The 26,694-nt window shown below is 39.4% G+C and overlaps 1 protein-coding gene across 2 annotated transcripts in view; it reads left to right on the plus strand.

Annotated features, from left to right (window-relative positions):
• Window positions 1-3,607: 3,607 nt before the first annotated feature.
• TMEM135 (transmembrane protein 135) overlaps window positions 3,608-26,694 on the plus strand; it is a 261,010-nt gene continuing 237,923 nt past the window's right edge. For both annotated transcript variants that reach the window (XM_025357908.1, XM_025357910.1), the window contains exons 1-2: window positions 3,608-3,952; window positions 23,919-24,046. In XM_025357908.1, coding sequence (XP_025213693.1) covers window positions 3,812-3,952; window positions 23,919-24,046 — 269 coding nt within the window. In that variant the 5' untranslated portion in view covers window positions 3,608-3,811. The remainder of the gene's footprint in view (window positions 3,953-23,918; window positions 24,047-26,694) is intronic.

A 26,694-nucleotide genomic window follows, 5' to 3' on the forward strand; every position in this document is an offset into this window, starting at 1 on the left:
TCACTGTGTTAGCCAGGATGGTCTCGATCTCCTGACCTCGTGATCCACCCGTCTCGGCCTCCCAAAGTGCTGGGATTACAGGCTTGAGCCACCGCGCCCAGCCACAACATTATCTTTAAACTTAATGGTGACATGATGGGAAGGCTTTCTTTTAAAAAACAGCCTGCTATATCTTATAATACCATATAAAGAAATTTACAAATGTAAGCTACTGGTTTACTGCATACTACTCCTTTTTGCAATTTGTTTTGCATCCTAAAGCATAAATCATCTCCCCTGAGGATTTATCAATGCCTTCGTATTTTTGAATCTGCATAGCAGCACTAGAAAAGATAAGAGTTGTCCTTTCTTTTGAACTTGGGAGTTTCCCTGAAATCACCTCATTTGCCACCCAACTCATCAGCTTTGTCCTCCTTGGCACCATTCCATTTTTCTCAAATTTCTTTATGCTTCAAGTCTCCATTTAACAGTTAATTAGGACCAGGTGTGTTGGTGCACACCTGTAATCCCAGCACTTTGGGAGGCTGAGATGGGTGGACAGCTTGAGCCGAGGGAGTTCAAGAGTAGTCTCGGTAACATAGGGAGACCCCATCTCTACAAATAATTTAAAAACATTAGCCAGGTGTGGTGGTGTACTTGTGGTCCCAGCTACTCAGGAGGCTGATTCAGGAGGATCTCCTGAGCCCAGGAGATATGGACTGCTGTGAGCCATGATTGTGCCACTGTACTTCAGCCTGGGCAGCAGAGACCACGTCTCAAAACAAACAAAAGACAGTTAACTAAAAGAAACTACCTGGTTTTAACTGTAATTTTAAGTTTTCCTTATTTATTAATGTGTAATTGCTGGGCCCACATAGTAAACATATTGTTTATTATCAGGCATGCAAACTGTATTGTGCTATTACATTCAGAAACAACTGAGAGTTAACAATTTTTTTTTTTTTCTTTTTTTTGGAGACGGAGTCTTGTTATGTTGCCCAGGTTGGAGTGTAGTGGTGCCATCTTGGCTCACTGCAACCTCCGCCTCCCAGGTTCAAGTGATTCTCCTGTCAGAGCCTCCTGAGTAACTGGGATTACAGGTGTCCACCACCATGCCTGACTACTTTTTGTATTTTTAGTAGAGATGGGGTTTCACCATAGGCCAGGCTGGTCTTGAACTTGTGACCTCGGGTGATCCACCAAGCTCAGCCTCCCAAAGTGCTGGGATTACAGGCGTCGGCCACCGTGCCCAGTCCATATTAATTGTTTGGTGAATAAGATGTTATTTGTGTACTATTGTACATCTTAACATATTTTTTGTTAATATTTGATACTATATTTTAAATACTTAAGAATTTTTTGGTTGATGTGTAATGCATTTTATTTTTTCCCATTTAAAACTAAGTTGCTATTTAGCATTTTCTTGTGGAAGGATCATAGATTTTCAGGAATGGATTACTGAAAAAAATAAGCCTGCACTGGTATTTCTGTAATTTTTTGGGTAAGTTTATGCTGTGTTTTTGATCTTCTTAGTTTCTGAATTGGAGATTTGAAAAAAATTGTGATTATCTTGTTCCTGTTCTACCATTGTATGTTGGATGTGTTGAGGGGGAGGATAACTTTGAGATCTGCATCTGGTCCTCAGGAATATTCTGGACTTTGGCTAGGATTCAGCAACTGGATGGGATTTTAGGTTGTCTTCCTTGGAAAAAGGAAGGTATATCTGTCTGTAGAAAGAATGATATGCCCGGATATTTGGGTAGCCAGAGACATAGAACTAGGGCAGACACTGCTAGTTGCCTCTAATATCTGTTTTTTTCCATTTTGCTCAGTAATAAAACCTCAAATGTTAGCTGGGTATTTGTCCAATTAGTTAAAAAAGATTGTATTTGCCATCCTCTCTTGCAATGAAGTGTGGCCATGTGATCAAGCTTTGTCCAAGGAACGTAAGTCGCAGTAGTTTGTATGGATCTTCTGGGAAGTTTTCTTAAAAAGAGGAAATATGCCCTTCTCTCCCCCAACCCCCCCCCACCCCGGTTTTTTTTTGAGACGGAGTCTCTCTCTGTCACCCAGGCTGGAGTGCAGTGGTGTGATCTTGGCCCACTGCAACCTCTGCCTCCTGGGTTCAAGCGATTCTTCTGCCTCAGCCCCTGAGTAGCTAGGATTACAGGAGCGCGTCACCACTTCCAGCAAATTTTTGTATTTTTAGTAGAGACGGGGTTTCACCATGTTGGCCAGGCTGGTCTCAAACTCCTGACCTCAAGTGGTCCACCCACCTCAGCCTCTCAAAGTACTAGGATTACAGGTGTGAGCCACCGTGCCTGGCCTCTCTTCCCCTTTTGCTGGTCTTCCTGACCAGTATGTTGATGTCATGTTAGGTGACAGAGTTATTTTCTAAGTCAGGGTGGAAATCACAGGTAGCAGATGGCATAGCAAACTGTCACAGAGGCTGGGATTCCCTAATCGTTATGGAGCCACCATTTTATTCTAGGACTGCCTACCTTTACCTGAGAGAAAGACACTTTTATCTTTTTGCCATTGTTGTTTTGGACTTTTCATCTGAGTATTTCTCTTTTATTTTGTTCAGACAACTACACCTATCTGATATTATCTTGTTCAGTTTTCTTTCTCATTTGCTGTCTTCTCCCTCTAGAATGCTAGTTTCGCGAAAATAAATACCTTGTCGTGTCTCTTGTTTCTGTTTGTTTCCTTAGCACAGTGCCTGGAAAATAGTAATGACTCAGTAAATATTTGTAGATGAATGAATGAAGACTAGGAGATTAGAATGCAATTCTTCTAAAGGTAGTTCGTTTCTGCTTTAAGAGACTATGGAATTTAGAATTCCAAAGAAACTGGTAGGTTTGTTATATGCGAGGAAATTGACTGAGGGGTTATATGACTCAAGCAACACACGACCCTTGTCTTGCTAATTGTTGGCCAAGCTCCCTACCCAGGTCTGGGTTCTAACACACGACTGCCGCCTCTACTGTGTGTGGTGTTTGGTTGACAAGCACCTATCAAGGATGCTGTAGACAGGATTGCTCCGTGGCGTAAGGTTTGGACAGGATCACCTATTGCCCTTCCCCACACACGGTCGGGGTGTGAGCATAGCTGAGACTTTTCAAGCCTTCCCAGGTACCACAGAGCTTGGAAAGCCCAGCACCTGCGGGCAGTTCAGTTGCAACTGGCGGGCAGCCGTAGCTGTTTATTACCTGGGGCTCTCGGGAAGGCGAGCTCGTAGTGCTGGGGAGGACGTTTGTCTCAGGCATTCCTCTGGCAACCCTCTTCCCCCAGCGGCTCCCAACAAAGACATTTAATCCCTTTCTTCCACTCCCCTCCGCTCTACTTGGCTTGGCGTTGGAAGCTGAAGCACAATTTGACCCAAGCCACCTCCTACTGCGCACCTGCCAGAGCGCTCGCGCCCCGGAGCCTGGCACGGCATTGCGGGGGTGGGGAGGCGGCGCGTCCCCGAGCTGCGCTCCCTCGCTTACAGCCTCGGCTCTGGGGGCGAAGATCCATTCCACCTCCGCTCACTCAGCTGCGCCGCCGCGCGGGAGCGCGCCCCAGCGGAAGGCCTCTTGAGGGAGCGCGCACGCGCCGCCTCTCTCCGCCTCCCGGTGCACGTCCCGCCCCCTTAAGCTGCGATACGCCGAGCGCTCAACATCCGAGGACTTTGGCCCAGAGTAACCCGGCTCTCGTGACCTTTCCCCTCCATTCCGCGCCTCCGGCTGCTGGCCGGGCAAGAGGCTGGCGGCTGGCGGCTGGGCTCTGGCGCCCCTCCCTGCAGGGCGCAGGCTCTCCCCCTCCCGTCTCCTCCGCGCTGTTCCTCGTCATGGCGGCCCTCAGCAAGTCCATCCCTCATAACTGCTATGAGATTGGCCACACTTGGCACCCTTCCTGCCGGGTCTCCTTCCTGCAGATCACCGGGGGCGCCCTGGAGGAGTCCCTGAAGATCTATGCTCCTCTGTACTTGGTGAGACCCGTCACCCCTCCCGCAGGGCGAGTTTAATGTGGAGGATGGGCCAGGGGCTGCAGTTGGTGATCCCGAGGGGCTCTGGGGGACTTGCCTTGTGTCGAGCTCTCTTTTGGAGGGGTCGGAGTGTTTTGGGGGGCGGGTGGGGGGAAGGCGGAGGTCGCTTGGGAAGGATATACCAATTCCTGCAAGGGAGAAGGAGGAGGGGAATTAGAGGTTGAGCTGTCATCTGAATGCCTGTTGCTAGGAAGAGGATGGGCTCCCAACTTTTAGAATTAAGTTGAGGACACTTAAAAACGTTAATTCAAAGACCAGCGTTATTTTCCTCTGGGCTGCCTTGTGATGGAGAGGTATTTGTAGGTCAGCGAGGCTATGAGAAGTACCTGCAAGCTTTCCTCATCTGGTTTCCCCTGTTTTATTTTGACTTTTTTTTTTTTTAAATGAAGAAGGCATATTTGACCCTGAAGTCCCTGTGGCCTCAGATCTTGACTCAGTTTTGAGATGGTAGGATTGTGATTTGGGGTTTTGCAAGTGTTTTTGCAAGTTCACAGAACAGACTCCTGGGTTGAGATTGTGTGTGGTGATTTAAAGGGTGATGCCAGTCTTTCAGTGAGTGAACTTGGTTAGGACATCTGACTTTGTGTCACCTAGGACCTTTTACACAGCTTTACATACGGGCCAATTAATAGGAAATATTTGGCAATATGTATATGTAACCCTGAGGACTATTAAAGATGCTCTTCAATGTTCTCGCCAAAATCTTTTTTTCAATAACCTTATCCTTGATATTAAAGATTTATTATTATTTTGGCCATTGAAGTGCATTGTCTCGTTTTCTTGCCTTACAGAGTTTGTGTCCTAAGAAGATAGATCATATTTTTTGTATGTCTTCTAAGAATTTCGATATTCAGCAGATGATCAATTATTATTTCTCATTGAAGTAATTTAGGTTTATACCCTAATGTTCCTGAAAGTGTGTCATGGCTGTATCTGTAGTACTTCTTGAAAAGTCTGATTATGTATTTCAGAGATAACACAGGAGAAGGTGATGACTTTGTCGGAGGTTGCAGGCATCCATTTCATTTTTATTGTATAGACTGATGCTTCTCAAATTTTCATGTATGTTAGGAATCCTCCGAGGATTATGTTAAAATGGGGGTTCTAATTCATTAGGCCCCGGTGGGGCCTGAACCTCTGCTTTCCTAACAAACTCGTGGTAATGCTGATGGTGGGGGCTGCACTTTGAATAATAAAGATCTAGAGTAGAGGCCAATAATTATTATTGGAGCTGGAAATTTTTTCCTCGATTTTCTTTGGCAAAGATTCATGTTTATCTGCTTTTCCACATTCACTGTGGCCAGCGTATGTCTCAGATTTTTCCTTTTTCTTTTTGGATATACGGTCTTGTTGCATTGCCATTCTGGCTGGAGTGCAGTGGTGCAACCACAGCTCAATGCATAAGGCTCAAATGTGTAAAAAATAAAACATCTACAAACATTATTGAGCTCTTGATACACAACTATACAAAAGATTGTTCCTGCCCTCAGAGGATTATGATATAGGTGGAAAGAGAGTTTATGCTGTCTACTTCTCCCTTTGAAAATCCATAGCACTTTTCATTCATTAATTCATTCACTTAACAAATATTTGTTGAATGCCTGATACTTGTTATATCAATAGCTTAGACAATTTATGGATTATAGTCTATGATAGGGAAGTTCAGGGCAGCAACAGGAGCATAGGTTCTCCTACTCCTACTCTTACAAGGTAGGTTGCGGGTGTTCAGGAAAGGAGTTGTGTTTTACTACTATATCTCCAACAAGATTAAGTACTTATTGAGGATAAATTTTCCATCTCATGTGGCCTTGTACCCTTACATCTGTGTATTTGAAAATTTGGGTTGCTACTCATCAGTAGTTGTGAAATAAAATTAGTGGGAACTGAATAGCATTTTATTTTATATTAAGTGAAATGGAAGAAAATAAAAAATGTTAGAACACATTGCGCGTACTAAGGATAAGCATTATTTCGTGACAGTTTTGTTTCAGTTATCCATGTAGGTGTGGGTGGTGCTACTTGGAGCATATAGCTGTTTTCTTTGTAAGTGTTGGATAGTTGATTAAATGTATACCCCCATGTACTAAGATGCAAGGTGGTGTGGTGGAAAGAAATTCGGCTTTAAAAAGGGATCAGGCGGGGTGCGGTGGCTCACACCTGTAATCCCAGCACTTTGGGAGCCCAAGGCATGTGGATCACCTGAGGTCAGGAGTTCGAGACCAGCCAACTTGACCAATATGGTGAAACCCCATCTCTACTAAAAATATAAAATTAGCCGGGCGTGGTGCACATGCCTATAATCCCAGCTACTTGGGAGGCTGAGGCAGGAGAATCACTTGAATCTGGGAGGCGGAGGTTGTAGTGAGCTGAGATTGCGTCATTTTACTCCAGCCTGGGAAACAAGAGCAAAACTCTGTCACAAAACAAAACAAACAGACAAAAAAAAGGGATTGGGGTATCAGAGTTTGAATCTCAGCTCTTCATTTACCAGCTGTTTGACTTTATATATGTTACTTTATCTTTTTGAGAATTATATGAAATAGTGCATTGATGATGTATCACATCTAGTTTATCATAGGTTTTGAATAATTATGCATATTTTTCTTCCTCCCTTCTCTGGTGGCACTTAAGAGTGAAGTTCATGGAAGATGGGTAGGGGAAGCCTGTTGAAGTAAGTGGTCCTTGACTTGTGCCTTGAGTATAAGGCTGTACAGACATTGATTCATGCAGTAGATATTTATAGCATACCTATTCTTAATGGAGAGGAGGGAGGATAATGTAAACTGAGGCAGAAAACTAAGTGGTTTCGTAAGAGAGGCAATGCATATATTGTCTATAACAGAACGTTTGCATACAGGAGTTGTGAACGATAACAACTTATGTTTATTATGTGCTTAGTCCTTAACATCTTTTTTAACCCTTACACAACTCCAGCTTCTTATCCCCGTTTTATAGGTAAGACAACTGAAGGTTAGAGACATTAAGTGATTCACAAGATTTAAATCTAGTAAGGAAAAAGACAGGATTCAGTTCTCATGGTTTTTTTTTTTTTTTTTTTTTTTGACTGAAAGTCAGACTGAAGGACAGGCTAAAGGAACCATTGAGGGTTTTTTTGTGTGCATGCTATTGAGTTTTTTTTTTTTTTTTTTAACAAAGGGGTTGTAAGTACAAAATAATGCTTTCAGATGCTAAATATGGTAACACTGGGAAGACTAGATAGGAAAGATGTTTGAGAAATTGATGCAGTAGATTCACTAAGTGGTATAAAGAGTCAGAACTCCTGTGGAATCTCACCCTGCAATTTACTATCAATAGGATCTTTAGAAAAATTATTGAATTGCATGGAGCCTTAGTCTCCTTGCTTTGCAGAAGATGATTGTACCCATTTTTAAGGTCTGTTGTGAGGAGTTAAATAGGATAATAGTGCATTAATTATGATCTGTGTCTCCATCTCCTGTTAAAACAGTGGTTTGTGTTTAGACTCGTGTAGTACCTCATTAAATGCTTAGTATGTGTCTAAATGAGTGAAGGTATGAATGAATGAACTCATGAATAGTGCAGGAGTGAAGAGATATTTGGCAGGTCTGCCAGAGAAAATGAAAGGGCAGTTCTAGAGGCATTTTGCAGGCAGAATGAACAGGACTTAGAGACCAAGGATATTGGGGCAGTGTGAGGACTTGTTTATACTTCTAGGCTGTCAAGTCAGATTGTTGCAGTTGCCATTATTGCTAGAAATGGAGAAGCTCCAAAGGCAAGCTGATGTAGGGACGAATGGAGAGCTTTCCCCTTGGCCCTCTGAAGGTTCACCAAAAATCACTGACAGGAGGCAGATGGATTAATAGGAGAAAGGGCATGTACCAATTTATTTAACATGTATACACGGGAGCCTTCAGAATGAAGACCCCAAAATACAGGGGAAATTATCTGTTTTTATGCTTATGTTCAACAAAGTATAGACAGCTATGTAGAAATGTGATTGGACAATAATGCTAATGCTAATAGACTGATTGGGGAAGCAAGGCCTGTCTGTCTAGATTCTTCTTGACCTCTGTGAGCATTCATTCTTTTCTTTTGGGTGTGGGGTAGGACCGTCTCTGGAATGGGGGCTTATGACTTACAGTCAAACAAGGTAGGTCAGATAGTTTCTTTATGGCCAGTTTTTACATGGAAAGGCGAAGGGAAAGTTAGTATGATATTTTAAGATTTTCTGGTTGGCTTTGGGGAAAATAGGTTCTGGTTTTTATGACCTGCCTTGCGGAAAATTCTAGTTTCTAAGGCTAGCTCAGAGGAGAATGGGACTAGGAGACAGGAGAGCAGGAGAAGGTCAGGAAAAAAATTCTGCTTCTAAGGCTGCTTCTGAGGCCTTCATTTTGGGGCATTGTATTCTGAGTCCCAACAAGAAGGAAGATTTTTTATCAGGGGTATTTTCTGGAGCCTATAAAATAGGTCTTATATATCTGCTTTTCATTGGAAACATTATGTGATAATGTAATGTAAAAATCGTTTAGTTATTGAATAGAAAGATAAAGTGAGCCCCTTATTTACACCCCCATAAAATAGGTCTCAAGCAAAAATCAAAGGGGGATTATGCACAGATTTACAATTCCATGGTCTCCAAAGCTCTTGATTTCTGGGGAATATCTTAAATTGTACAACAGCCAGATTGTAAAAAAAAAAAAAAAAAAATGCATATTTCTATGGAATACATAAAAGATAACTCTTGTTTTATGAGTTATGACTTTGAGAAAAAAATTCGTGCCTCAATTTGTGCGTAAGCAAGTATATGGATACTTTCTTTTCTTGATTATGAAAAGACAGTGTGGATTGAAGGGCTGGAACACAGACTTATGTTGTATAAATCTATCTGTATAAGCTTTGGAAGTAAAAAATGTGGTAAGACCTTGACAATAGATTGATCATTTGTTAATTATCTTATTAGTTATTGAGTTCTTAGGTGATAGGCAGGTGATGGGTGGTAATTAGGGAAGGGGAGTTAATTGAAGTGATGGTTTAATAAAGAACTAAATAAAATAGTTTTAAGAAAGTCTTTTGAAAATGTCAGTACAATTTCTTACATTACAGTTACTTCCATTACTTTTATAGTATAGTGAAAGAGAATTATGTTTTCATCCCCAAGGACTTAAACTGGGCACATAGAATGCCTAATAGTGGTCGATGGTTTGATGATTAGGGTCTTATAATATTTTAGATTTATTATTCTTCCATTATCGTAATCTAGTACATAATACAGTACTATATTGAAGACTTAATTCAAATCTCTATTGACCATAGGTTAAACTTTTAAATTGCCTTTTAATTAATCACTAATCTTAGTTTTCTTTCTACTCATTGATATGCTCTTAAGCAATATTGTGATTGAGGTTTGTGTATTTTTTCCTTCAGGTAATAGGAAATGAATCTATTTTATCTTTGGATACTAGGAATATAGTTAATAAGTATTTGTTAGTGACCCTGAATAATTAATTAGTCAAGTTAGTATGGTGAATTGATCTTATATACTATATGTGAGGCTCTGTCTTCCTCATAATTATACTTGAGGAGAATCAATAATTGAAATAAATTAAAGAAGATTTTAACTAACTTGGCTCATAGGAGTATTGAAAAATATTTAGTGGCTGGGCGGGTTGGCTTACGCCTGTAATACCAGCATTTTGGGAGGCCAAGCTGGGCGAATCACCTGAGGTCAGGAGTTTGAGACCAGTCTGGCCAACATGGTGAAACCCCATCTCTACTAAAAATACAAAAATTAGCTGGGCACCTTGGCACGTGCCTGTAGTCCCAGCTACTAGGGAGGCTGAGGCAGGAGAATCACTGGAACCTGGAGGCGGAGGTTGCAATGAGCCTAGATTGCGCCACTGGACTCCAGCCTGGCGACAGAGCGAGAGTCCGTCTCAAAAAAAAAAAAAAAAAAAAAGGAAATGGACCTTAAATGGACCTAAAATAATTTATATATGAAAGAAAAGTATTAAGGAAGAGTGCTAAATCAAGTATCATCAAATTTGAGCATGTTCCTTTTATAAGAATGCTGAATTTTTTCAACTTTCATTTATTTTGTATAGTCTTTTGACTCATTGGATTTGTCAGGTTGCTTTGGTTTCTTGATTCTTACTTGATTTTGGGGGTTTGGATTGTGATTAATCCACTTTGGGAGTTTCCTTGAAAGATTCTGCACCTCTTGGCAGTGATGAAGGAAGGCTTGTTCTGATTAGCTTCAATTTTTAAACCTTGAAGGAAATACACACGGGACTATTTTTTTTTCAGACCCGCATGTCAGAAACTCGCAAGCATAGGAGGCACTGAATTAACCAGAACCAGCTGAATTTCACTGTGCCCCTAGCTGCATTTAGAGCCCGTGGAATGTAGTATAACTGTATTTACTCTGAATCTTCATTTCCTTTCACTGTCTCTTTTCTACCCTTATTTCATTCATCAAATATTACATGAGAGTAAGCAATACTGGAGTGAGGGGAACATGGAGGTTAACAGTGAAGGGGGAAGATAAACTTAAAATAAATGCACACAAAATTATCTGTGATAAGTGCTATTAAGAAGACATACGGAGTGTTACTAGGCTGTTTACAAGAGGATCTATTCTAGTGTAGAGCGTTTGGGAAGCCTTTCCTAAGGAAGTGACATGGTGATTATATGAATATATATAAAGTGAACATATATTAGGTTTAACATTTATGGCACAAAACCCAAATTTTAACGTGAAGAAATCAAGAGAAATAAGAAGCCATTACTTTATAGAAAAAGAGTTTATGTGACAATTTCACGAATCCAGTACCCTGGTCAAGAATTTGGCCTTTGCTTACCTTGAAGTCAAAGGCAGTAAGAAAACTTTACTGCTGCCAGGCGCGGTGGCTCACGCCTGTAATCCCAGCACTTTGGGAGGCCGAGGCGGGCGGATCACGAGGTCAGGAGATTGAGACCATCCTGGCCAACATGGTGAAACGCCGTCTCAAATACAAAAAATTAGCTGGGCGTGGTGGCGGGCACCTGTAGTTCCAGCTACTTGGGAGGCTGAGGAAGGAGAATGTTGTGAACCCGGGAGGCCTCGGAGCTTGCAGTGAGCTGAGATCGCGCCACTGCACTCCAGTCTGGGTGACAAAGCGAGACTCTGTCTCAAAAAAAAAAAAAAAAAAAAACTGTACTGCCTACAAATACCTCGATTAACAAATGCTCTGAAACTGAACCTTCCTTCTAATAAAATCTGTTTTAAATTATAGTAGTCAGAAATTTTCACTTACGAATGTTAGAAAAACTATTTGAATAACTTCTATTTGTCTTACCCCATTTAAGGGTAAGTTGAGATTGTTTTAGACAAAATTGTGAAGTCTGAGAAGTTAACCATCTTTTTTTTATTTTTATTTTTTTGAGATGGAGTTTAGCTCTTGTTGCCTAGGCTGTAGTGCAATAGCACAATCTCGGCTCATGCCAACCTCCACCTCCTGGGTTCAAGTGATTCTCCTGCCTCAGCCTCCTGTGTAGCTGGGACTACAAGTGTGTGTCACCGTGCTTGGCTAATTTTGTATTTTTAGTAGAGATGGGGTTTCACCATGTTGGTTAGGCTGATCTTGAACTCCTGATCTCAAGTGATCCACCCGCCTCTGTTACAGGAAAGGGATCCTGATTTAGACCCCAAGAGAGGGTTCTTGGATTTCACACAAGAAAGAATTCAGGGTGAGTCCGCAGTGCAAAGCGAAAGCAAGTTTATTAAGAAAGTAAAGTGGTGAAAGGACAGCTACTCCATAGACAGAGTAGGACATTCCTCAAAGTCAGAAGAGGAACACATCCACCCTAGGTATAATGCCTGTATATATGGGGAGCTGTGCACTGCTACAAGGGTTTGTGTTGTGATAAAGGATTAATTTTCTCAATTACTATATTTTGCAAGAATTGATATTATTGTTAAAGCAAAATTAGGAATGCCTTTGTTCTTCAGATATTGGGATATGTGGACACTCCCAAGTCTGGGTCTGTTTTTGTAAATGTTATTAATTGTTCCTTTAACTGTAAATATCTAGAGGCTAGGAATGCCTAATTTTCTGAGAATGCAGCCCAGCAGGTCTCAGCCTCATTTTCCTAGCCCTCACTCAAAATGGAGTCTCTCTGGCTCGAGCGCCTCTAACACCTCTGCCTCCCAAAGAGCTGGCATTACAGGTGTGAGCCACTGCGCCTGGGCAAGCATCTTTTTAAAGCTTTCTTTTTCTGCGCTCTTTTCTCTTTTTCCCATGGTTAAATTTCATGATTAGATTTCTTTTCTGGTTCAGGTAGGTGATTAGGGTTACCCTATCAAAGAATAGTAAAGGATTTTATATCCATCAAATGGTTGACAGACTAATTATTAGACTTTAATATGAATGAGTTGAAGTGCAGTTTAAACCTTTTAATGTTGGCTTTATCTTCTTTTTAATGGAATTTATATATCAACAAATAGTGAGACAGTTGTTATTTTTTAGTCAAGATAGTTACTGTTATCTGTGATTTCTTCTCTTTCTCAAATCATCCTTACTTCCAGGGCTTAAACTCTTAGTGTTCGTGTGTTCTGTTTAAAGGATTCAATTCATTACCCAATATTCACCCAATTTATCACCCAGTATTCTTAATGAGACTGCAACAAATATGTATACTTTCTGTTTTTCATCTGAATATTGTTGTTCAATTAGAAATATATTAGGTTTTTTCCCATTATTTAAAGTATTTCGCATTAGAGTCCATGATATTTGTGCTTAAGTATGCAGAAGATGGCAGGGTATGAAAGAGTGGTTAGGTTTAAAGTTGTCGTGCTGCATGTGAGTTATATCACTGAAAGTTGAAGTGACAGGTGTGTGTTTTCAAGACTTTCTCTATATTACAAAAATATTGGCATTACTCAGTTTTTTTTTTTTTTTTTTTTTTTTGAGACGAAGTCTTGCTCTGTCACCCAGGCTGGAGTGCAGTGGCATGATCTCAGCTCACTGCAAGCTCCACCCCCCGGGTTCATGCCATTCTCCTGCCTCAGCCTCCCCAGTAGCTGGGACTACAGGCGCTCGCCACCATGCCCGGCTAATTTTTTGTATTTTTAGTAGAGACGGGATTTCATCGTGTTAGCCAGGATGGTCTCAATCTCCTGACCTTGTGATCCGTCTGCCTTGGCCTCCCAAAGTGCTGGGATTTCAGGCGTGAGCCACCACGCCCGGCCGGTATTACTCAGTTTTGAACATGAGTATAATATATGCAGGGCTCAATCTGAGTCTTGTTCCTGATCACGTTTTGTTTCAGTGTTGTTACTTAAGCATATTTTTATGTTTATCTTGAAAGCCTATCTCAACTTTTATGTAAAAAATTGAAAATGTAGGAGAGGAAGGCTATTTCAGGTAAGGTATGTAAGGCTTAATGGTCATCGCTAAAGTTTGATGGTATGATTTTCATTATAGGGAGGCTTTACAATATAATCATGGAAAACTTTTGAAGATTGCTTGTATCTTCCCACATATATTATTAATAAGTTGCCCCAGTTTTTTGGCTTGTTTTGTTTTTAATAAGCTGGTTCTTGTATCTGTTGGGGGCAGCATGGTGTAATGCACTGGTTGTGAGTTACAAGATATGAGTTTTTGTTTTGCTTTGCGATTTATGATGCAATTTCTTCATTTATGAATAGAAGAGAATCCTGCCTTAACAACTTCATGGCTTGCTGCGGGAATCATGAGAGAGAGTGCACATATAAAAGCTTTAAAAACTGTAAGAAGATAGGTAAATATTGGTCTAGGATACTTGGTTTCTTGTCATTTTGTTTGAGATGTTTGTATTTGGCTTTTGTAGCTAATGATTCTAACCTTAAAAATAAAGATGTTGGAAGCAATTGAGATTGCTAGAATTACAGGTGTGTGCCACCACACTCAGGTAATTTTTTGTATTTTTAGTAGAGACAGGGTTTCGCTTTGTTGGCCAGACTGGTCTTGAACTCCTGGTCTCAAGCTTATTAGAGTTCTTCAGAGAAACACAAGCCTCTGTGTGTGTGTGTGTGTGTGTGTGTGTGTGTGTGTGTGTGTATAAAATAAAGAATTGGCTCACAATTTTGGAGGCTTCATAAGTGCCAAGATCTGCAGTTGGCATGCTGGAGACCCAGAGAGCCAATGTGTAATTCCAGTGTTAGTCCAAAGACCTGAGTACTAGAAGAGACAATGGTGTAAGTTCCAGTCTGAAAGCCAGCAGGCTGTAGACCCAAGAAGAACTGGTGTTTCAGTCAGGTCTGAAGGCAGGAAAATACCAGTGTCCTAGCTCAATAAATCAGACAGGGGGAGGAGTTTGGTTTTTTGTTCTCTTCCGGTCTTCAACCGAGAGGATGAAGCCTACTCACATTAGGAAGGGCAGTCTGTTTTTCACAGTCTACTGATTCAAATGTTAATCTCACCTAGGAGCACCCTCATAGACATACGCAGAATAATCATTTGACCAAATGTCTAGGCATTCCTTGGCCCAGTTAGGTTAATGCATAAAATTAAACATGGTATATAGGAAAATTTGTTTGTTAAAACAAATAATTCTACCTCCTTTATTATACTATTTTTTTTTTTTTGACAGTCTTGCTCTGTCACCCAGGTTGGAGTGCAGTGGCGTGATTTTGGCTCGCTACAACCTCTGTCTCCTGGGTTCAAGTGATCCTCCTGCCTCAGCCTCCTGAGTTGCTAGAATTACAGGTGTGTGCCACCACACTCAGGTAATTTTTTGTATTTTTAGTAGAGACAGGGTTTCGCTTTGTTGGCCAGACTGGTCTTGAACTCCTGGTCTCAAGTGATCTATCCGCCTTGGCCTATGATAAATAATTTTTAAAAACAAGGTCTTATTTTTTAAAAGCATTTTGAAAACTTTTATTTAAAATTAAAAAAAAAAAACTTACTTAATTAATTATTTTTGAGATGAAGTCTCACTCTGTCACCCAGGCTGGAACGCAGTGGTGCGATCTCAGCTCACTGCAACCTCGGCCTCCTGGATTCAAGCGATTCTCTTGCCTCAGCCTCCCGAGTAGCTGAGATTGCAGGTGCCCACCATCATGACTGGCTATTTTTTGTATTTTTGTAGAAATGGGGCTTCACCATGTTGGGCAGGCTGATCTTGGACTCCTGACCTCAGGTGATCCACCTGCCTTGGCCTCCCAAAGTGCTGACATCAGCCACCGCGCCCAGCCCAAAAATTTTTAGAAAAAAATTACAGGAGGTCTTCTGACTATGGATGAATATCCTACTTTAGTTCTGTTGTTTGAAGTTCTTTTTTTTTTTTATTTATTTTTATTTTTTTTTATTGAGATGGAGTCTTGCTCTGTTGCCTAGGCTGGAGTGCAGTGGCATGATCGTGGCTCACTGCAGTCTCTGCCTCCCAGGTTCAAGTGATTCTCCTGTGATTCTCGTGCCTCAGCCTCAAGAGTAGCTGGGATTACAGGCGTGTGCCACCATGCCTGGCTAATTTTTGTATTTTTAGTAGAGACAAGGTTTTGCCGTGTTGTTTGAGCTGGTCTCAAACTCCTGACCTCAAGTGATCCACCCGCCTCAGCCTCCCAAAGTTCTGGGATCATAGGCATGAACCACCATACCTGGCCTTTCCCAGATATTCTGATTATCAGAGATAGAAATCTCTTCTTAACACTTAATAAAACAAACCTGCACAACACAAAAAGGAATTGAGGTTGGATCAGGAAGCAATTCTGCAGAGTGAAGGAAATAGCATTTTCAAAATGCCTACTATGTGCTGGTTACTCTGCTAAATACTTTATATTTGTTATCAGATTTATTAAAAGGTACCTATTAATAGATTTTGGGGCCGGGCGTGGTGGCTCACACCTGTAATCCCAGCACTTTGTGAGGCCAAGGCGGATGGATCACGAGGTCAGGAGTTTGAGACCAGCCTGGCTAATATGGTGAAACCCTGTCTCTACTAAAAATACAAAAATTAGTTGGGCATAGTGGCGCGTGCCTGTGATCTCAGCTGCTTGGGAGGCTGAGGCAGGAGAATCCTGCCTCTTGAACCCAAGAGGTGGAGGTTGCAGTGGGCCGAAATCGCACCACTGCACTCCAGCCTTGGCAATGGAACATTACTCTGAATTAAAAAAAAAAAAAAAAAAAAAAAGCCAAAAAAAAAAGTTTAGATTTTATAGATCTTGGACAAGGAAAAGGGTAAAGTTAATTGCACAGCTGGTTGTTGTCCGGTCTCTTCTATTGGAATTAATTCTTTTTATTTGCTAATTTAGTGTTGTGAATGTTGTGTTCCCATCTTCTTTCCTCTTTATTTTTTTGCAGACTGGAACTGCAGTTTCTAGCCCCTGAGTCATCATGGGTGCCTTATTTAGTCTTTCTGCAGGTTAGATCACCAAATTTCTGAATAGTCGGCTTATTTTTATATCTTAGTTGTAATTTCCCTATGTTTTTGTGTTTTTCTTTGAGAATAAGCAACTTGAACTTCTGTAGGAGCTATAAGTCACAGGTTTAAATTTATAACATGCAGTATGGATAAGTGATAATTCTCCTTATTTAGAATGTGTTTTGACTTCAACATCAGTTGGTAGTTAAGAGCCACTTGCCTGACTTCAATCCCTGCTCTACATCTATCAGTTACGTCACCTTGAGTAACTTCATCTCTCTGTACTAACTTTTTCTTCTTCTTCCTTTTTTTTTTTTTTTTTGAGACAGTCTCCCTCTGTCGCCCAGGCTGGAGTGCAGTGGCGTGATCTCGGCTCACTGCAAACTCCGCCTCCCGGGGTCACGCCATTCTCCTGCCTCAGCCTCCTGAGTAGCTGGGACTACAGGTGCCCACCACCATGCCTGGCTAATTTTTTTGTATTTTCAGTAGAGACGAGGTTTCACCATGTTAGCCAAGGTGGTCTCGATCTCCTGACTTCATGATCCACCCGCCTTGGCCTCCCAAAGTGCTGGGATTACAGGCGTGAGCCACCACGCCTGGCCTGTACTAACATTTTCTTATCTCTAAAATGGGGATAATAAAATCATGCCCATTAAAATCATGCCCAATAAAATGAGGAGATTGAAATCTAAAGTGCATCTAAACAAAGATTTTTCATAGAAATAGTTGTAGGGTAAAGATTGTTATGAAAATTAAATGAGTTGATATTTGTATGGTATATAGGATGGTGCCTGGCACAAGTGCTATATAAGCATTTTTAAAAATAAAATAAAAATTCTGGAACTAGCATATTAAAAATATATAAATTTGTTATACTCTTTCTTTTAAGACAGTTTTTCTTACTCAATAAGGGGCACAATTTTACCTCCTAGGAGACATTTAACAATGTAGGCATTTTTGGTTATCACAGCTGGGGGGATTCTATTGCCATTTAGAAAGTAGAGAGCAGGGATGCTGCTAAACATCCTTCAATGCTTAGGACAGCCCTGCACAACAGATGATCTGGCCCAAAATGTCAATAGTGCCAATGTTGAGAAACCCTACCTTAAAGAAATAATTTTTTTGCTAGAGATTACTCTAAGAAAGATTAAATACATACAACATAAAATTGACTCTTATTTGCGAACTATTTAATTTTCCAAAGAAACTAGATTTCTCAAACTGTCACACCCTTTAGAAATGTATTCTTCTGGAAGAGTTTAACGATCAAACTCGGAGGCTCACGATGACTGCTAATTTAGAGTTTGGTACTAGGAAGGCTAAGATCGTGGGTCAGCCCCTTTGAGGGCCAATTAGCTTTATTCCGTGGCCACAAAGTGCAATCCCAGTACAGTCAACCATCTCTATGGCAAATGTGCAGCACTAATCAAATGGGGAAAGAAACGAGAATAACAAGGGAATGTATATAGTGCTGATGGAGGTTTAATAGTGATAATCTTATGAAGAGATACTTCTAAATTGGGGGCCTGACCTTATAATTTTGTATCACTCTTCAGTCTGTGCCCATCATATTAGTCAGGTTGGTCTCCATACTTGTGTTTCATCAACTCTGGTTAATACTGCCTCTGTCCTTTGACTCATGCCTGGAATATTTGTGAAGATACTCACTTATGTTTGCTTCTGGGTACTTTTTTTTTCTTGAGACAGTCTCTCTCTGTTGCCTAGGATGGCGTGCAGTGGTGCGATATTGGCTCACTGCAGCCTCTGCCTTCTGGGTTCAAGCAATTCTCCTGCCTTAGCCTCCTGAGTAACTGGGATTACAGGTGCATGCCACCACACCTGGTTAATTTTTGTATTTTTAGTAGAGACGGTGTTTCACCATGTTGCTCAGGCTGTTCTCGAACTCCTGACCTCATGATCCACCCGCCTCGACCTCCCAAAATGCTGGGATTACAGTTGTGAGCCACTGCATCCAGCCCCTTTTTCTGGGCACTTTATTGTTTTATAATTTTCAAATTTAGGTACATGATTTATTTCAAATTAATTTTTATGTATAGTTTGAAGTAGGACTGAAAGTACGTTTTTCCCCCTGCATAGATGTCCAATTCTTCCAATATCATTTATTTATTTTTTATAAATAAATAATTTAAAATAAATAAATTGTTTATTATAGTTTGACCATCTTGGCCAGGCTGATCTTGGACTCCTGACCTCATGATCACCTGCCTCAGCCTCCCAAAGTGCTAGGATATAAGCATGAGCCACCACACTCTGCCCATTTATTTTTTAAAAATTACATAATTTTAGAAGTAGAAAAAAAATGAATACTTTGTGTTGTTTAATTTAACCTCCTTATTTACTAAATGAGGAGATTGAAATCTAAAGAGCACCTAAACAAGGATTTTTCATAGAAATAGTTGTGGGGTTAAGATTAAAAATAAAATCTCTTAATTGTATTGTATTATGCTGATTGTTTCCACTCCCTGTTGAGATTTGTTTCTATGATAATTAATTCTTCTTTCTCACACTTGTTCTCGTCACCCCAATATTATAAATTGTAACATATATTTATTGCAGAAAGTCTGGAACATATCCAAAAGTGAAAAGAAGAAAATTAAAATAATCTATTATCAACCATTTAGGGATAATCAAGATATAACATTCTAGTATTTGTTCTGTATGTTCACTACAAATTTTTTTTGTAATTTGTCTTTTCACTTTATATATTTTGATTCATTTTCCTAGGGCATTAAATAGTCTTCTAAAGCCAGGTCTTATAAATACATAAGTACAGATCTGTATTTTAACCATAGTGTTATGATGTGATGATGTGCCTTTTTTAGCTAAATCTTCATATGCATGTTTGAAAAATTCATAAGAAATTAATGAATGTGGAATTATTTGGTCAAAGCATATGAACATTACAAACGCTTTAATTATAAAATGTGATGTTTCTGAAGGTATCTGATGTCTGATGATTTTATACTTTAGTGCAAGTGCTATTATAATTACTACATGGCTAACACAATTATTGGTATGTTATTTGTTTACTCTAGTGCTTCCTAACCTTTTTCATGCTGTAGTGTGCTGTGGTTTACATAGAAAATGATAAAAGTATGTGGCACACTGGGGAAAACAGAGGTGGTGGTCACCCTGCCCTGTTACCTTGTGTCTGACCTGGCTAACTAGACTACTGAGTGGATCAGTATTTTAGCCACTTGTAAACCTTGGTTAGAAGCTCTAGGTTACAGTACAGTGATGATAAGGTCCTAGGTTATTTTCTATGTCTTGTGTTAGATATTTCCTGTTTCTCATAATAGACTGTACAGTTTGGTCTATCAATATGGTAAATATGTACAATTTATGTACTTTACTGTTAATGGACATTTAGGTTGTTACAGTATTTGTAATTATAGATAATACTATAAATATGTCTTTTGGCGGACATGAGCATTTCTTTCTTTTTTTTAATTTTTAAAACTTAATTATTTAGTTACTACAGAGGTAATGGAAGAAATAATATTATGAAATAAAATATATTCTGATAAAACAATAGGAAATAATATTTTAATCAAATAGAGCTAATGTCATTCAAACACATTAAAATTGCTAACATATTTTGAGCACTTATGGTATACCAAGCATGGTGCTAAGCCTTTTATTATCTCATTCAATTTTCACAACAAATTTGTAAAATAGACATTACTTGTTTCTTAATTGATATACAAATATTAGTATAGATGTTTGATAAAGAATGAATATCTCAATGTAAGGTTAAGCATAAAATAAAAATAAAGAGCTATTTCATAGTTGATTATTTGATAAGCACTTATTTCTTTTGAGTAAATACCTGGGAGTGGAATTACTGGGTTATGGGGTAGGTACACAATTAATTAGATGCTATCAAACAACCGGTTTTCCAAAGTGACCACAATTTTACATTGTCATGAGCAATACATGAGAACTAATCCTAAAGCTGTATGAGAATTGCAGTTGTTCTGCATTCCCACCAGCACTTATGTTATCAGTTCTTGGCATTTTAGCCATTCTAATGTGTGTGTAGTGGTATTTCTCTGATGACTAATGGTCCTGGGAGCCTTTTATATGCCTAGTGGTCATGTGAATGACTCCTTTTTTTTTTTTTAAACACAAAGTGTTGAACTTTTAATTTTGAGATAATTGTAGATTCACATGCAGTTGTAAGAAGTACAGTTCTTCAAGAGATTCAGTTAGCTCTTTGTCCAGTTTCTCCCAATTGTTTCATCTTGCAAAATAGTAGTATAATATCACAACAAAAATTTTGCCATTGATACAGTCAAAATACAGAACATTTCCATCACCAGAAGGATCCCTAAGGTTGCCCTTTATAGCTATACTCACTTCTTTTCCACTTACCCACTCCCCCTTAATCCCTGGCAACCACTAAGTTATTCATTTCTATAATTTTGTCATTTCAAGAATGTTATAGAGGCAAGGCACGGCAGCTCATGCGTGTAATCCCAGCACTTTGGGAGGCCGAGGCGGGCGGATCACCTGAGATCAGGAGTTTGAGACCAGCCTGGCCAACATGGCAAAACCCCGTCTTTACTAAAAATAAAAAAAATTAGCTGGGCATGGTGGCAGGTGCCTGTAATCCCAGCTACTTGGGAGACTGAGGCAGGGAGAATCGTTTGAACCTGGGAGGTGGAGGTTGCAGTGAGTTGAGATCACACCATTGCACTCCAGCCTGGGCAACAGAGCGAGACTCCGTCTCAAAGAAACCCAAAAAAGCAATGTTCTAGAAATGGAATTATATAGTATATAGCTTTAGGATTAGCTTTTTTTTTTCTCCCCCACTCAGTATAATTCTGTGGAAATTCATCAAGGTGGTTTCATACATCCTTTTTATTGTTCGTTTTTATTGCTGAATAGCGTTTCATGTCATGGATATATCACAATTTGTTAAACCGTTTACTTGTTGAAGGACATTGGGGTTGTTTCTGGTTTTTGACGATTACTAGACAAACCTGCTATAAACATTCCTTCACAGGTTTTTGTATAAATATGTTTTTATTTCTCAGAGATAAATACCCCAGGGCTACAATTGCTGGGACAAATAGTAGTTGATTGTTTAATTTTTCAAAAAACTGCCAAGCTGTTTTCCAGAATTGCCGTACCATTTCATATTTCCACCAGTAATGCATGAGTGATCCAGGTTTTCTGAATCCTTGCCAACATTTGGTGTTTTCACTGTCTTTTATTTTAGCCATTCTGATAGTTGTAACACCTCATTGTGGCTTTAACTAGCATTTTCCTAATGGCTAACGTGCTTATTTGCTGTCTGTTTATCCTCTTCTGTGAAATGTCTGGTCATATATTTTCCTATTTTCTAATTGGATTGTTTGCTTTTTTATTGTTGAGTTTTGGGACTTCTTTATATATTCTAGATACTAGTTCCTTATTAGATATGTGATTTGTAAGTATTTTCTTCTATTCTGGAGCTTGCCTTTTTAATCCACCAACAGGTCTTTAATAGAGAAAAAGTTTGAATTTTGATGGAAGTTCAGTTTATCCATTTTCTTTTTTATGAATTGTGCTTTTGGTGTCAAGTCTAAGAATGCATTGTCTGGCCTTGTATCCATAAGATTTGCTCTGTTTTTTTCCCCGTAGGTTTGTAGTTTTATGCTTCACATTTGTGCCGTGATCCATTTTAAATTAATTTTTGCATAAAGTGTGAGACTAGGTTGAGATTTAGTTTTTCTTTTCTTTTAACCTATCATTTAACACACTGCCATATTATAGCTTATTGTTTTTGTTTGTGTCTATTTCCCTATTGAGATTTTATGTTCCTTGAAGGAAAGGATTGGGTCTTATTCATCATTGCTTTTCCTGTGTATGACAGTTGAATTGAAGTAATAGATGGTCAGTTTCAGAGGCTTGAAGAGGGAGGGAGTAACAGAACAATTGAGAAGATGCCATTAGATTTGTTGATCACTGACTTTAGGGAAAGTGTTATCTCTGGAAAGGTGGGGAATAGATGGAGAGTTTTGTAGTCTTTCTGTTCTCAAGTTAGTTTTTCTCTTTCTTACACCCTCTTACTCCTTCCCTATTAGGTTCTAACCTTTTTTGATACATTGTTTCATTATGTTGGGGAAGTACTGTTTTCCATGACTAGTGAGGAATCTTATTATTCTTCCAAATTCAGCACATATGCCTTTCTCCGTGAAATTCCTGCCTTCCCCTGTATTAAACTCACTCTGCTAAACTTCTGTGGTACTTTCCGTTATATTACTAACACTTAGTCCTCAGTGTCTATATATCTTGCACATATTATGATTTATATTGCTTTATTTCCTGGAATGTTAATAGTCTGCTCAATAAATACTTAGATTTCATGTCTATCCATGTAATTACTAAATTATTTCAGGACCTTTTTTGGTTTTAATCTAGAAATCTTCCTTTCATATTCAGAGTTCACCAAAAAAAAAAAAAAAAAAAAAAAGGTTTTCAATCTAGATTTAAAAGCTAAGTCATGAAGACTGATAGGTTGATTTTTTTTTAAACACTCCCATGGTAAATTTCTGCGGTCTTTTGTATTGGGACTTGTTCCTGTTTCTGTGTTCTGGTCACAGGTGATACTTACTTGTGTTGTTACTAGATTCTTTTTTTTTTTTTTTAAATTTTTTTATTTTTTGAGACAGAGTCTCGCTCTGTCGCTAGGCTGGAGTGCAGTGACGCGATCCCGGGTCACTGCAACCTCCGCCTCCCGCGTTCAAGTGATTCTCGTGCCTCAGCCTCCCAAGTAGCTGGGACTACAGGCGCCCGCCACCACTCCCGGCTCATTTTTTGTATTTTTAGGAAAGAAGAGGTTTCGCCATGTTGGCCAGGATGGTCTCGAACTCCAGACCTCGTGATCCACCCACCTCAGCCTCCCAAAGTGCTGGGATTGCAGATGTAAGCCACTGCGCCTGGCCTAGATTCTTAATATTATTTTTTCAGGTCTTTTTTTTAATGGGCTCCAGGAAACCAGAAATCATTGTTTTTTAAATTTACTTTTTATATTTCTCTCTCTCTCTGTTTCTCTCTCTCTCTCTCTCTTGCGCGCGCTATATATATATATATATATATATATATATATTTTTTTTTTTTTTTTTCCCCCCCCACACCATAGTCAGTTTGAATACTGAATGAATTTCTCTGGTTTCTACTAGTGAAGTTCTCTATTAGTAATAGGCTGATAAAATCTGTAATATAGTTTTATTATAGCATCCAGTTTTTATTTGAATTGGAATTTTTTTCATTTAAAAGTATATTCCATTTTCAGTTTAAAACTGTTTTAAGGCATTACAAATATTTACCTCAACATAAGGAGATTATTCAACATATGACCCATATAAATTCAGGTGTCTTCCTTTCTATCCTGAACATAGTATTTTTATAGAGGAACCAGTAAAATGCCAGCATTTTTACTTTAATTTTTAAATATATGCTTTTATTCAGTAGCTTCCACATATAAGCTAATTTAAGTGGGAAATGTTGGTTGGATTAAACAAAAAATCCTTTCTCTTTCCAGATTGCAGCAATTCTCCGGAAAAGGAAATTAGACTATTATTTACACAAACTACTCCCTGAGATCCTACAATCTGCTTCATTTCTAACTGCTAATGGGGCCTTGTATATGGCTTTCTTTTGCATTTTAAGGTTGGTACTCATAATCACCATAGATATTAATATAGGTTCTGTTATTGAAATGGAAACAAGTATGTATTTACATAAATGTTATGTGGGTTACTATCCCTGCTCCCCTCTTTTTTTAATCTGTGAAGTGACATTTATGTCAATGAAAGCTTGTAAAACTAGGAACTATGAGCCTGTTGACCTCAAGATGTAATATAAACTTCAAATTATTGGTATAATTATATAGCAAAAATGCTTTAAGATGTTATACATATTCTGAGGCCTGTTATATTTACCAAGTTGTTGAATAGGATTTCTTAGCTTTTCAGTTTCATAGATCAGGAATTCAAGGCAACTGTCTATGACATAGGTTAGGGCCACATGCAGAACAAACTTCTAAAGGACTATAACATACACATTTTTATTTATAAAACAGTAAGTTAACTCCTGGTATATTCTGTTGTTGGAACTTTTGATCCTGATTCAGTCTTACATATATTACCTATGCTGCATCTTTATACACTATAGAGATACGGATAGAATTCAGTCTTTTGAGTGCTTCTACTTATTTGATATATTTATTAGCTATTCTTTTTTTTCCTGTTGATTGCTGAAAACTCATTTCTTTCTTTCTTTCTTTTTTTTTAAATAGCTTCCTGTTAGTGTTGCACAAAGTAATTGTGCAGGTATATTTTAACTGCAATTAAACATATAATTTCCAAATGTCTTTTACAGATTTTTCCCTCAGATCATTATCAGATCATTAATATTTATAAACTTTTAGATTATTCAGAAAATAATTGATAAGGCTTTTATACTATTGAACAAATCATGCCTTTAAATTGACATGAAAATCTATGTAAGGAACTCTCTTTATCATGTGCTGTCTAGAAAGTTTCTATGACGACTGTGCGCGGTGGCTCACACCTGTAATCTCAGCACTTTGGGAGGTCGAGGCAGGTGGATCATGAGGTCAGCAGATCGAGACCATTCTGGCTAACACAGTGAAACCCCGTCTCTACTAAAAATACAAAAAATTAGCTGGGCATGGTGACGGGTGCCTGTAGTCCCAGCTACTTGGGAGGCTGAGGCAGGAGAATTGCTTGAACCCGTGAGGCTGAGGTTGCAGTGAGCCAAGATCGCACCACACACTACAGCCTGGGCAACAGAGCGAGACTCCGTCTCAAAAAAAAAAAAAAAAAAAAGAAAGTCTCTATAAATAGATTTAAAAAAAAATTGCAGTTAAGTATACCTTGCTATTGCAGCGTCTTTCTTTATGTTCTATGAACCTGTTTGGTTAAGTTGTAGAAGCATGTATCCTGAAGATACTAGGAGACCGTACGAACTCATGAGGTGGTTGAGGGTCAGGGTGGAATTGAAAATGTCACTTACGTTTTGTTCCTAATTGGGTAGATGAGATGCTGTTACTTGAGGTAGGGAACTCAGAAGTTTGAGAAATTTGAGAAATACAGTGAGATCTGCTTTGGACATGTTGCTTTTTCTGGTGCCTATGGGACATCTATGTTGACATGTCCAATAGACATTTGAAATTTGAACTTAGAATATATTTAAGGTAACATCCAAGTTCTCCCTATAACTGATTCGCTAAGTCAATTTTTCTTATGATTTTACATTCAATAACTAAGTCCTTTATGGATTTTATATTGGAGGGAAAACCACTCAGTCTTCACAGGTGGAAGGTTTCTGATGTCCATATCAAAAAATACACAAGTTATATGTCCTCAATAGCTTTTCTAATCTTTTTAAATCTGAGCTTTAATTTAAGAAATTATTTCAGGCCAAGTACAGTGGCTCCCACCTGTTGTCTCAACAATTTGGGAGGCCAAGATGGGAGGATTGCTTGAGGCTGGCAGTTCGAGGCCAGCCTGGGCAACATGGTAAGACTCTGCCTCTTAAAACAAACAAAAAAATTAACCAGGTGCGGTAGTGTGCCTGTAGTCCCAGCTAACTCAGGAGGCTGAGGCAGGAGGATTCCTTGAACCCAGGAATTTCGGGCTACGGTGAACCATGATTGCAGCACTGCATGCCAGCCTGGGTGACAGGGCAAGACCTTGTCTCTAAAAAAAGAAAAATCTTGATTCTTATATATATCTATATATAATTTTCATGATGTATAATTTAGCAGTTTGCCAACTTTGTTCAGTAATTTCTTGTAATTTTTACTTGCTACTTCTCCCTTTCTTAGGAACATGTTGTTTTGAAAGGAAAAAAAAACTTCCTCATGTCTCCAAATATTTTTGTTTTTCTCTTAAAAAACCCGCAGTGGCTCACGCCTATAATCCCAGCACTTTGGAAGGCCGGGGCTGAGGCGGTTGGATCATGAGGTCAGGAGTTCAAGACCGGCCTGACCAATATGGTGAAACCCTGTCTCTACTAAAAATAAAAAAAATTAGCTGGGCGTGGTGGCACGTGCCTGTAATCCCAGCTACTCAGGAGACTGAGGCAGGAGAATTGCTTGAGCCTGGGAGGTGGAGGTTGCAGTGAGCCGAGATTGTGCCATTGCACTCCAGCCTGGGTGACAGAGTGAGACTCCGTCTCAAAAAAAAAATAGACAAAACCCAGGCAGGCCAGGCGTGGTGGCTCACACCTGTAATCCCAGCACTTTGAGAGGCTGAGGCGGGCAGATCATGAGGTCAGGAGTTTGAGACCAG

The sequence above is a fragment of the Theropithecus gelada genome, chromosome 14, assembly GCF_003255815.1.
Source record: "Theropithecus gelada isolate Dixy chromosome 14, Tgel_1.0, whole genome shotgun sequence".
Taxonomy (NCBI): domain Eukaryota; kingdom Metazoa; phylum Chordata; class Mammalia; order Primates; family Cercopithecidae; genus Theropithecus; species Theropithecus gelada.